This window comes from Typopeltis vanoorti, chromosome 12 (genome assembly GCF_054136105.1).
Source record: "Typopeltis vanoorti isolate ZY-2024b chromosome 12, IOZ_Tvanoo_1.0, whole genome shotgun sequence".
Classification (NCBI taxonomy): Eukaryota; Metazoa; Arthropoda; class Arachnida; order Uropygi; family Thelyphonidae; genus Typopeltis; species Typopeltis vanoorti.
This window is the reverse complement of record NC_143560.1, coordinates 131,769,714-131,783,865: the sequence shown is the minus strand read 5'-3', so window position 1 is coordinate 131,783,865 and position 14,152 is coordinate 131,769,714. Positions and strand designations below refer to the sequence as shown.

General features: G+C 35.6%; 1 protein-coding gene across 1 annotated transcript in view; it reads right to left on the bottom strand.

The window, feature by feature from the left end:
* Nucleotides 1-14,152, bottom strand: part of LOC150101230 (MAM and LDL-receptor class A domain-containing protein 2-like) — a 1,363,156-nt gene that overhangs the window by 716,511 nt on the left and 632,493 nt on the right. Inside the window, exon 24 of the mRNA XM_090402193.1 lies at nt 12,258-12,529. Coding sequence (XP_090258319.1) covers nt 12,258-12,529 — 272 coding nt within the window. The remainder of the gene's footprint in view (nt 1-12,257; nt 12,530-14,152) is intronic.

Here is a 14,152-nt window from a genome sequence, read left to right as displayed (position 1 = left end):
ACAATCTGCTTCCCTAAAATTCCTTGACTGCTTATATGAGATGTCAAAGAGAACATATATGGGAGTGATATTTTTTTGTCACCTGCACTATCTCCTCACAGGAACCATGTTTTCCAACATTGAACACCTATGTGGAAAATTAACTAAGCTGTCATGAATACTTTTTTCTGTCTTGCAAAATTTAATGCTGAAGCAGTCAGTCAAATATCTCTCTACGAAGTATGTAACAGATTGTATGGACCAGGGCAACAGCCTCAATTCCAAACACATCATCTTAGCTTCCTCACAATTAAAACCTTGGGGGGAACCCAGAGCACAAGAATGCAAAAAGACAACCCAAAAAGAATGGGATGTATTTTGTAGATAACTACCACATCAAATTCTCAATAATAATAATAGAGACCTCCAGGGAGCCAAGAACACGTTGAGTGCTCAGAAGGCTATATACTACTCACACTCACAATTAGGCAGTATTAAAATTTTCCATAAATATAATTATATATTTATAAACTATATATATATATATATATATATATATATATATATATATATATATATATATATATATATATATATATATATATATATATATATATATATATATATATACATAAACATAAAATCATATAATTCTTGATGTAAAAAAGTCTTCAGCAGAACAAATAATTAGGCAGTATTAAAATTTTCCATAAATATAATTATATATTTATAAACTATATATATATATAAACATAAAATCATATAATTCTTGCTGTAAAAAGGTCTTCACCAGAACAAATACTGAGCGTAGTCTAACATGGTTTTAATAGTTCAAATCTTTTGACTCATATGATTGGTATGAGTTTCTTTTCTAAAAACAGACATATGTAAACTCTCTTCTAGTTGATAAAGAATTATTCAGTCTATTACTGTTTAACTTGTATGAGAAATGAAGAGATGAAGTTAATTGCATACAATGCAAAACTGGAGAGAATGGTGAGGAAGACTTTCTTATGCTATGTGAGTGGACAAATGAGTCCATTGCCAGTTCAATGTCGTGAAGTCTAAGGTTTTAAAATTTGATAGGTAAGGATGGGATGTATATTGTATAATTGTGGGAAAACTGGAAGGAAATGGATATGGATATGAAGGAGATGGATATCCATCATCAATCCTACATAAGAGATCTAGGATTGGTGATGGATGAGAGCCTAAAATGACGGGTCACATTGCTTAACTTGTGGAGACATCACATCAGATTACTCTGTTCTCAGATCTAGTCATCTGGTTTGCCAAAGAATCATAATAGCTTTGAAAGAGTTCAGAGAAGCATTCAACTAAGACAATATCAGGTCACAAGTGATTAGGTCACACATGTGCACAGATTTGGTCACCTGCTTTTCAAAATGATGGAGAGATGTTGGAAAGGGTGCAGACACAACTGACTAAGGTAGTTTCTGATATCTGGAATGCTGAATATCAGAAAAGGTTGAGAAGTTGCAATTTACAGTCCAGTGGATAAGAGGAAAAGGGACGATATGATAGAGGCATATAAGTTGGTAAGGGGTTGTTATAGGATCAAGGTGGGTGTGAAAAAGGAAGTGAAAAGAAGTTGGAAATTTTTCCAGTTGGTTATACTATAAATTAAAGATGCCAAGAAATTATATTCTTGGTTTAATCCTTTATCCAAGTATAAATATTAGTAGTGACCCTTCCATAATGCATAGCATTATACATGTCTATAAAAATATGCTTTGCATTATGGCATAGTAAGGCAAGTGATGTGAAGCCATTAGCCTCTATATACAGGGTGCCCAGTTCTGAAGTTACATCAGGTGCAAATTGTTTACTTACGCATAGATAAATTATTAAACCAAGAATATAATTTCTTGGCATATTTAATTTAGAGTGCAAAGAAGGTTTTTTGCATACAAAGTTGTAAACGATTGGAATGCATTGTCTGAGAGGGTGGTGTCTGTAGAGAATTTGAATGTGTGTAAGGTGCAGTATGATGAGCTGTGTGTATGATAAAAGGACCCCCTAGATGAGTCTTTGATTCCATGGTGTCTTAGGGTAATAATAATAATAATAATAATAAAATCAAGAAGTATTATTATAGTATAGCCATTCTCCCTATCTAGGAATAATGCATATGGTGAGGCCCAAAGTTTAGCAATCAAAGGATTTCCTTAGGCCTATTCAGCTAACTTCTTTTCTAAATCTGATTTGGTCCTATTCATCATGACTGCACTCCCTCTCCTGATGTGCTCTTTGTATGCTGTGAGCTTCATCGTTATACTTTTAAGAATGATAACAGTGAACTGAGAAGGAGAGCGGAGATAATGAATAGTAAGATGACTGAGTTGTGTGAGGCAAAGAGGATTCAATTTATAAATCTGTCGAGTGAATTTGAAGGGAAGTTCAAATGGTATAAAGTTGATGGAGTGCATTTGAATGGGTTTGGTGTTGGGTATTTAGAAAGGCTATTGTTTTCTGAGAAGGCACAGAGTCAAGAAGTTAATGTAGCAAATGATCAGAGTCTACCTGTGAAACAGGATAGCACAAATCAACAGATAGTACAGCAGGAGGAAGATGCATATGAGGTTGAAGATGTGGTTGCAGAAGCACAAGGTGATGGAAGGCATAAAGGTGAGGATGAGATATGTAGGAATGGAAATCACAGTCACGATTAGGGAAACAGTAGTGATAAAGACAAAGAGAGGTGTAGTATAGCAGCTAGAATAGCGAAAGTTGGTGCTAGTAAAAAGGCCTCAAACACGCAACTATGGCTATGCTTATACACAAATGTAAGGCGTATTGGAAACAAGAGAGCTGAGTTTATGGCATTGATTGAGATTGTATGCCCAAAAATAATTTGAATAAGTGAAACTTGGTTTTCTGAGGAGGACGTGATGTCAGTAATATAATTATTATTATTATCCAAACTTTGACCCCATGGAGTCAAAGCCTCATCTAGGAAGTCCTTTTATCATATGCACAGCTCATCATACCATGCTTTAAACACACTCAAATCCTATAAAACCCCTTACTAACTTGTAGATCTCTATCATATCTCGCCCTCTTCCTCCTATTCACCAGACTCTGCAAATTGCATCTGTTCAATCTTTCCTCATAATCGACATTCCAGAGGTTAGAAACTACCTTAATCAGTCACCTCTGGACCCTTTCCATCATCAGTTCATCCTTCGGTCATCAGGTGACCAAATCTGGGCACAGTAGTCCATGTATGGCCTAATCAAAGCCTTATACAACGGAACAAGAATCTCCCTACTTCTACACATCAGTGTTGTCCACATCATTCCCAGAAGCCTTTGTATTGTCTTTGCAATTTTGGCGATGTGTCCCCTAAATTTTAGATCCTTATCCACTATCACCCCAAGATCTCTTATTTCCTCAACCTCTGACAATATATCCTCATGAAGCATAAATTCTGCATCCCATCTTTGTTTCCCAAATTTTGCAACATTCAACTAACATCCCCATTCCCATGCCAAATCAATCCATTTATTCAAGTATTCTTGTAAGGTCACAACATCTTCTCTACTCTTCATGGATTGTACCAACTTTGCATCATCTGCAAACAACTGAATATCTCCATCCAAATCTTAACCAATATCATTAATATACAAGTTAAACAGTAATGGTCCTAAAACAGACCCCTGAGGCACTCTACTAATGACTTTTCCTGGATATCGCTTCCCCATATACAACTTGTTGATACCTATCAGATAGCCAGTCTCCAATCCAATATCCAAACCCATCCACCCTAGTCTGACTATCAACTTATGATGCAGTAATCTATCAAAAGCCTTTGCAAAATCTAAGTACATTAATGTGTATCCTTCTCCTCTGTCCAAGGAAGCAGTCACCTTATTATAATAAGTAAGTAGATTACTAAAACATGACCTTCCTTTAGCAAATCCATGCTCTCCATTGAAGATAATACCATTATTGTGAACCCAATTCTGGATTCTTCTCCAACAACCTAACCACAACACCTGACACACAGATAGGCCTATAGTTTGATGGTTGAGTTCTATCACCTACCGTATGAAGAGGTACAATCTTGCCCTCCTTCCACTCCTTAGGAATTTGACACAGTACTCATATTAAAAAATATATCATGGCAGGTGTCAATTCCCTGGCACATTCCTTCAGAATAAGTGGCGATATATTATCAAGTTCCACAGCCTTATTAACATCAAGTTTGCTCAACTCCTCATACACTTCTTACTCACTTATAGACAGTCTCTTCTTCCCATCATTAACTGCTCTCAATCTCTCCATGAAGTCACATTCACAAGATTGAAAGACCTTTATGAATTGCTCATTAAATATCTCAACCACATCTTTCGCAACAGCTCTGTTTATACCATTTTCTCCAATCAATGTCATCCTTCCATAATCATTCTTTCTTTTGCTGGCTGCATATCAATTGGAAGAATATATAATTTTCTGGAAGGATAGAGATGTGAAAAGAGGAAGGAGGAATCTGTGTGGTGCACAGTTGAAATATCTGACAGGATGTGGTTATCGGTCAGGAACGCCAAGAATACTGATTGTGAAATGTTTAGGCAAATTATTTGGGCATGTAAAAAGAAGATGATCCTGAAAGGAGACTTTAATTACAGGAATATAGACCGGAAGGAGAAGACAGTATATGGGAACAAGCAGAGTGAGTTTGTGGAATTTCTGAGAGATAAGTATCTTAAGTAGTATGTGATTGCAGAAACCAGAGGCTTTAATGTTTTGGATTTGGTGATAACTTTGCAAAATGTAATTGTTAATGAGGTGTTGAGAGTGCCACCAGTTGGTGAGAGTGATCATGAAGTACTTATTTGGGAAGTGATGTAACAAGAAAAGATCACTGCCAACGATGGATACATATGAACCTATAAAACAGGTGATTGCAGGAAGCTCTGTAGTCAGTTAGTTGTCAGGCAAGTATTAGGTGAATTGGAAGTGAAAGAAATAGAGTTGTATCAGATGTTGGTTGGCTTAGATGTGAATAAAACTGTGGGAATGGATGACATATCACCATGTATTCTTAATTAATGGCTATTTAATGAAAATCTTGCAGTGGATGCTCCTAAGGAGTGAAAAGAAGGCAAAATAGGGCCACTCCACAAGCATGGTTCAAAGACAAAAGTCTCCAACTATAGGCCAGTCTGTATAACTGCAGTTGTGGTCAAGGTGCTGGAGAGATTGGTAAGGAATAGAATACAGAATTGGGTTGATGGATATAGTATTCTTTATGAAGATCAGCATGGATTTTCAAAGGATCCTATTTTTGTAATTTACTTACATCTTATGATAAGGTGATGAGTATGTTAGATAAGGGAGATCTTGAGGGTGAGGGATGACTCTTCCTCTCAAACTATAGTTTCCGCTAACTACTAAAAAAATGGCTGAATTCAGGTCAAGGAGTGGTGGTTGACACTTGATGAAAACTTAACCATTGAAACCGAATGAACTCTAACCAACCTAAAGATACATGCTGGCTCGACTGTCGCCCGGTCAAACAAGGGTCTTGCCCACTATTAGGGAACCAAGATAGTGAAGGCGAAAAATATGCTATTGGAACAAAACATTACCTAATAGACAGGGAAAACATAACAAGCATAGGAACATGGAATGTAAGAACTCTTCACCAGGAAGGAGCATTGGAAATACTACTGCATGAATTAGACAACTACTGATGGGAAGTGATTGGACTCTGCAAAACCAGATGGACTGGAAAAGGAGAACTCTACCATGGACAGTACAAAATATTAACTTCAGGCAGGGATGACAACCAACACCAAGAAGGAGTAGCACTTATATTAAAACCAAAGGCTCAAAACTCTCAATTGTCCAAAAATCCTATCTTGCCAGGATATTTAAAGCAAGATTCAAAACATCAATCGAATCACTAACTATTATTCAAGTATACTCACCAACTTCAACATCATCAGAAGAAGACATTGAGGAGTTCTATATAGATTTGCAAAAAGCAGTACAGCAGACATCAAGTCAAGATCTCTTAACTGTAATGGGGGACTTAAATGCAAAAGTAGGCAAAGACTGGGATACCTGGCCAAGAGTAATTGGAAAGTTTTGGTATGGAGAAAGCAATGAATGTGATGAAAGACTGCTAAACTTCTGCTCAAATAATAGATTAACAATAACCAGCACTCTCTTTAAACATCCAAAACCCCAAAGAAAATGGACATGGATATCACCAGACAGACAAACCAAGAATATGATGGACTATATTATTGTAAACCAAAGATGGAAATCAAGTATCCTAAATTGCAGATCCTTCTCTGCAGATTGTGGATCAGACCATAAGCTAGTATTAGCAAACCTAAGAATAAAGTTAAAATCTGGAAGCACTTTTAGAGTCAAAAGGAGACTGAATGTAAAAAAACTACAAGACAACAATATTCTAAGCAAATATCAACTAGAACTAGATAAAAACCTGAAGGAACTACCAAAACAGATTATAAACATCAAAGAACATTGGTGCAAATTAAAGGAAATAATATTAAATTTGGCAGAAAAAACAATAGGTTACACAGAAAGAGAAAGTAAAAAGGATTGGATCTCGAATGAAGTAAAAAGGTTAAGTGATCAAAGGAAAAGCATGAAACTAAAACAGAACTATAACAGAAATGAATATAATAGATTAACCAGAGAAATTAGAAAACTAGTTAAAAGAGACAAGAATAACTGGTTAGAAGAAAAATGTAAAATGACAGAAAAGCTGTTGAAAGTTTATTTTTCACTAGGTTAGACTATAATAAATTTAGTTTAATCCTCTATCCCAGTGAGAGCAAACAAAGTTTGCACCTGAAAATATCTTCAGGACTGAATATAGTGTTGTACTATCTTACCTGGGTAAGTAGTACAACACCCAGGCAAATCGTAGCAAAGGTGGAGCAAGATACCAACACTCCTATCACAGTATCTCCCATAATGCAAAACACATCTCCTTGCGGATATGTCTAATGTTATGCATTAAGGGAAGGGCCACAACCCAGACTAGTTTCGACTTTTATTGAGATCTCTAATTTGTTAAAAAATTTGTTATGTTTTTCAAACTTTCTAAGCCTATCATTTGGACTACTATTTCAAAACTTTGAACTTTTTTTTTATTTATTTATTATTTTTTTTTTATACCTAGATGGCGCCATATTAGGACTTTAGTCTTGTGTTGCACGCAGCAATTACTTATACTAGCCTCACTGTTACACCAGATTGTGGTTGTCTTGCATTTGTAAAAAACTTTGTGTTGTGTGCTCTGAAGATGCTGGATATAATACCAGCGAAATATTAACTTTTAAGTTAATAAATAGTTATTTTTTTAACCATCTGTGTTCTTATCATACCGTGAAACCTATTACAACATGTCTGACGAACACATAAGCCTATCCATGCATATAAACATAAGTCCGGAACTCAGAAGAGGAAACTTAAATCCAAGAGAGAATCGAAAGCATCCCGAGGTCAAATCACAACCAAATTTTTCAAATCTGAAAACGAAAAGGACATAGTTCCCAGTACTGATCATAGTGAAGGTGGTGATAATGTTTGTGACACTGAAATCCAAACAGAATATCAGTGTCAAATCCAAACTCATAAGGCAGTTGAAAGTCAAGCGACTGTTACATGTGAACCTCTTGCAACTGAAGAAAAGGTCGCAAGTAAAAAACCTGCAGAAGGAGTGACTATGGAAGAATATGATATAGTTGATGCATTAGTTGCAGACCCTGTTGAAAACTCTGATATAAAATATGATGATCCTAGTACTTGGCCCAGAGTAATCAAACAACTTGCAGCAAGAGATAGTATGAACTATCAGCTTTCAAGAATTCCAAGATTTATAAGGAATTGCCAAGAGATCTTAATGATAGGAAATTTCACGATTTTTTGCTCTATACGAAAACGAAAGATGAAAGAACAAGAGAACATTTTCCAAGAGAATGGTTAACATGGGGTGTATCAAAAGAAACTCTGTATTGTCTAGCATGTTGTATTTTTTGCGACTCTAATAACAAAAACTTAAGCAATTTAGCACAAGAAGGATTTTTGCCTAGAAATAAGCCTTGGAAAAAGTTGTATGATATGTTGCCTCTTCACGAAAATAGTGCCGAACACAGAGAACAATATCTGGCCTCGGAAATCCCTTTTGCTGTCATTGAAAGGACATGGAATCGATAAAGACTTACAACTACAAATTCAATATGAAACAAATAAGTGGAGAGCATTTCTGCAATGGATTGTAGATGAAATGTTATTTTTATCAACCAGAGGTTTGCATTTCAAGGAGAGAACACAAAGATTGGAGATGTTCATAATGGGAATTTCTTAGGTATATTAGAATTAATTGGAAAGTATGATGAAGTGACACGACAACATCTCGGCAAAGTTCAACAAAATCAGATGAAAATCAAATGCATATCCTTTCATTTGATTTTCATCATTACATTTGATTTTCATGTCGTGGAACTCGCAAAATTAGTTTATTTACCTTTACGCGGGAAAAGTTCACCAAACTATTCTAGACCAAAGAAGAGACGCAATTTTCTATGGAATAATAGTAGGCACAACATCAGATATCTCCCACAATGAACAAAATGTCCTGTCCTAATTCTGAGATGCATGTTGCAAAACCAAGACTTAAGCGAATTTGAAATCAAAGAACATTTCACTGAATTCATGAACTTTACTGGAAAAAACTGGAGAAAAAATAACTGAAGAAATACTTGCAACTCTGGAAAAAAACAGTATACCTCACGAAGATTGCCGTTCACAAGGCTACAACAATGGCGCAAATATGCATGGAAAAATAAGCACCGTAAAAACTCTCATTTTACAAAAGAACAAATGTGCCTTATTCTCTCCCTGCGGAGCACATTCACTAAATCGCGTAGGAGTCAATGCTGCCAAAATCAACCCAGATGTTATAACGTTTTTTGGGAATATAGAGAGGTTCTACTCTTTCTTTGCTCACAGTCCTGCATGCTGGGAAGTACTGAAAAAACACATACCACTATCTCTTCAAATTCTTTCAGAAACAAGATGGAGTGAAAGAATTCAAGCTGTGTGCCCAATTCTTAATCATTATCCTGGTGTACTTGCTGTGTTAGATGTCAATCTCAGAGAGATGAACACAGAATTAACTCCTTTAACACTGAACAAAATTAAAGTCTTGAAAAAATATTTCAGATAAAAAAGGTATGCTAATGACAATGTTTTGGAACAAAATATTAGCAAATATTGACAATAAGAACATTGTTATACAAAGTAAAAATTATATCTTTTGAGGTCAAGTCTGCACTTATAAGAAAATTAGTGCAAGAGATACAACACTTATGTGACTTGTGGGAAAGTGTTGTCCAAGAAGCAAAAGTAGTTGCTGAAACAATCGGTGTGCAACTTCAATTTTGTGAAAATCAAGAAACTACTGTAGAACCTGACAAGATTTCAAAATTTTCGTAATTTATCCAGTATCGGATTTCATTATGAATGATTTATAAAGAAGATTTGAAGCAGCAGATAATATATGTGAATTATTCTCACCTATTTTAAATTTCCACAACTTGGATAATGGTCAACTTATCCCAAAAGCAGAAACACTTGCGAATATGTATGATCTGTCAGAAGAGTTACTGAATGAAATACTTCACCTTATAAGTATTCATAAGATAGTTTTTGGCACAGAAACAAGTCCGGTGAGACTTCTGAAAGCAATTTATGACAAAAACCTGCAAGCTATATTTGCCAATATCTGCCTCGCCATTAAACTATTTTGCACAATATCGGTTAGCTAAGAGATCATTCAGCAGACTAGCTAATTCATTGAAAACACGGCAAAGAAGCACGAGTAGCCAAGAAGGACTTAATCAATTTTGTGCATCTAAATTATTTGGCTAAGTGAGTTGATTTTACTAATATTATTGATAAATTGATAAAAATAAAACATTGATAAAAAGGAAACGACTAAAACAAGAAATAACAATAATAGACAAAATCCAAGAAAGAAGACTGCGATGGTTTGGCCATGTGATCAGAATGGGAACAGAAAGACTACCATCTGGTTGACTACCATTGCTGGCCTGGTTGGCCAAGTGGTTAGCGTATCCGCTCTCCAGCCAAAAGGCTGCGGGTTCGAATCCCACCATGGGCATGGATGTTTGTCTGTGAAAATACTAGTGGTGGTGGACAGTAGATTGTGTTGGTGTAGATGATGAGGTTGAGTGGTAGAGATGAGAGTTGTAGAGTAGGTGCCCTCCCTCGATGAGTTCTTTGGACTCCCTGGAGGTGTCAAATAATAATAATAATCTAAAGCCCTGAATACAACGATGGAAGGTAAAAGATCCAAAGGATGGCACAGAATTAGATGGATAGACAAAATAAAAGAGGACCTGAAAAGCAAAAGCAAAAAAAAAGCAAATTTGGTGTCACAACAAGCAACACCAAACTGGATAGAATTGTTCAGACTCTCCCGAAATACAGACAGAAGTGGAAAGAATTCATTTGGCCTCATTATCATCCACATAGATGATGGAAGAGAGAAGAAGAAGAAGATGGATAAATTTGGTCAACAAAAGCTAGAAAATATACTTTGAAGTAATTTTGATTATTATTATTAGGTTCGTATTATGTAGATGTTGGCAGTTTTTTAAATAAATATTACTTTTGTGTTATCATTTAAACCAATTGATCCTAAACCTTGTAGACTGTATAGCAATGTGTTGTCCTTAACCTGAGCGGCAGGTAGGGGGCCCCACAAAAAATCCTGACCTCGGGGCCTGCTTCAGGATGTGGGGACCATGATGTTAATAATAATAATATCAGATCCACAACATTCCCTTTTTATGGACCTCTTACTTTAATGTAAGAGGTGCATAAAAAGGTATTTTATGCACCTCTTATTCATACATTTATGTCCTATGTGATCTTTTTTTAACTCTTAGGATGCAGACTTATTTAGTTTCCTTCAGATATCCTTGCACAACTTTCTCAGTTTCTGATGCCAAGGCACTGTTAAGCTGACTTCTTGGTTTATTTTAATTATATCATTCACTTCCATTGTCATCTTCCAAGTTAAGCCTGCATTATCATCTCACCAGTTGGAAGCAGTTCATGAGAGAGTTCATTTATAATAGATTCTCAGATGCTTTTATCAGATCCAGTATTTTTGTGCTGTGAGTCTCATACATGATACGTTGATTAATGAAATTATTTCTGAGCAATTTTATGCATCTTTTTTCATTGACTTAAATGCATTCTCTCTCAGAAGTATATATCCCAATAGTTGTAACTGTCTATAATGACAGTCCTCTTTGTTTCCATAACTTTTTTCTGTCTATGCAGTTCACAGTCCTCTTAAGATGATTCTGTAACAGTCCCAAATGTTAATAGTGTATTTTGTGCTATTTATCTCTCCATCTTATTCTCTCAACAAACAGCCTAAAACCTAATGTCTATATTACTCAACGTATCACTGATATTGGAAATTTTCTCTCTGTTTGAAGTGAAATCTTCTTCAATCATTACAAAACTCAGTCCATCCTTCCTATTTTGTCTCTCCTGCTTGAATACAATGATTATATTGCATCCTATTTCTGATCTTTCTGCAATATAATAATTTTTGTCATTCTCATTCCCAAAAATTCTCTTTGTAGGAAGAAGCACTGTGGTAAACACTGAGTCAGTTATAGAGTTTATACCGTTTTTTGTAAATTTTTTTTTACACTTATACCGAAAATTCTGACTTTTAGCAAATGCAGTTAAAGTGACATGTCTACTTTGTGTCTTTATTATTATTATTATTAGCATCTGACCCCCTATGTAGTCAGACTCATCATAGGAGGTACACACTATCACACACACACACACAACTCATCCAACTTTGCCTTATTGATTCAATGTGTCTAAATTCACAACATTCAGGCAATGAATTCCACTCACAACCACTCTCCATGCAAAGAAACTGCTCCTCTGCTCACAATCTCCTTATACAGTTTCCTGCAATTGCCTCTTGTCTTTGTAGAGGACTAGGTATTTGGTAACTGCTACTTTTTTCTCGCAGGCTGGTATGAGCATCAGTTTCTTTTGCAGCAGGTGCTTTCTTAAAAGCAAACATTGGTGTTAAAAACAATCTATTGAGTTATAATTTCAGCATACTCTGTAATGCTGACTTATAATAAACATAAAAATGAGAAATATAAAATGGTAATATAAATATACAAAGATTAATTTAATCCTACCTCATGCTTATATGGAGCTGCAATAGTGACTTCAGCTACTTTCCACTTTTGCAATTTTGTAGCTTCACGAGTCCAGAGAGGATATTTAATACTTGAAGTATGTGCTACTCTAGAATGGACATTCAAACATTTTACATGAGGCCCAGAAATCTGATACCAAAACCTTAAGCATGTTGCACTGGCTCCTGTACTTTCCAAATTAGGGATAATCAAGTAGGCATTATTAATGATATCTCTAGCTGTTATTGAAGGTTGTACAACCATATAATGACCTGGATAAACAGTGAAAACAGTGAAAATTATCAAGCAAAACATGAAAATTAATGAATAATAAAACGATGTAAATTATATTGAATAATTACACAATATTCAGCAATAAGAATATCCTAATGAATAGCTATTTATTTATTATTTTATATCACTCTCACACAGGAAACATTGTAAATCCATGGTACTGAGATATCAGTACCATGGGCAGGTTCCAAAGCACTGGTGAGGAGAAAAAATATCCACTAGATCAAAGAACAGCTCCAGATAAATTTAGTGAAATAGGTATTAAATTGATAGCTTAAATAATAAATTATTAGCAGAAACTAGAAATTATTTTAAATCGTTTGGTATTTTGTATCGATTTGGTAGCTGGTCTGGTTGACTGAGTGGTTAGTGTCATTGCTCTCCAGCTAAAAGGCTGAAGGTTCAAATCCCTTCATGGGCATGGATGTTTGTGATTGTCTGTGAAAATACTAGTGGTGGTGGTTGGCAGTGGATGACATTGGTGTAGATGATGAAGATAGTTGCAGTTGGTGAAATGAGTGGTGTTGACAGAGAGTTGTAGAGTAGGTGACCTCCCTCAATGAGTGTTTGGACTCCCTGGAGGTGTTACATAATAATAATTTTATTATAAAAGCTATTATTTCAATTCGGAAAGAATGGCTAAAGAAAAAAATACAGATGAAAGTCCTTCTGAATGGCTAATGTGAAATAAATTTTTTTTTTATTATTCAGGCCTCCATGGAGTCAAAAGACTCATTGTGAGAGGTCCTTCCTAAGAAACACAAAGTCCATCAAGACTCATCGAGGGGAGGCCCCCCCCCCCAAGAAACACAAAGTCCATCATACCACTCCTTAAACTCATTGACTGTTCGTACTCTCACCACTCCATCAGGCAATGCATTCCATGGTTCAACCACCCTCCATGCAAAGAAACCACTCCTCACCCTCTTGCTTACAGTTTCCTTTCATAACTTCCAGGGATGGTCTCTTGCCATCACTCCTTCCCACTGTTCAACCAAGTGAAAGAACTTCCCAGTGTCAACCCTGTAGCATAAGGAAAAATATTTTCTGAACTGTTATTTCTTTAAATTGTTAAGATAATTCTATATACAGAACATGGAATTACCAATATTATGTATTACATATACTGGAGATGACACTTCAACAATGACTAATAAGGACTTCAACAAGGACTTCATGTAAATGTTGGTTGGTTTATGGTTTACTGGCACAAGAACAGTAAAGTTTATACTGCACCATAGCAAAGGTTACAGCAGTACACTCATGTAAATATGATAAAAATGAATGGCTATTTATTCATTTATTTAATGGATATATCAAGAGTGATTGTGTTGATGGGATGGCATTAAAGAGTGGAAAATTGTTATGCTGGTATACTGACATAAGGAGTATCAGAAATAAAAGGGCTGAGTTTGTAGCATTGATTGAATCAGTATGCCCAATAATTAAAAATAACTGCCATAAGTGAAACTTGATTGACTGAGGATGATATGCTGTGTCAGGACTTGCAATGGTAGGATATAGAATTTTCCAAAAGGATAGAAAGATGAAGAGAGGAGGGGGGGGTATTGTTAATGGTAACAGAGGAATTATGTCCTTCA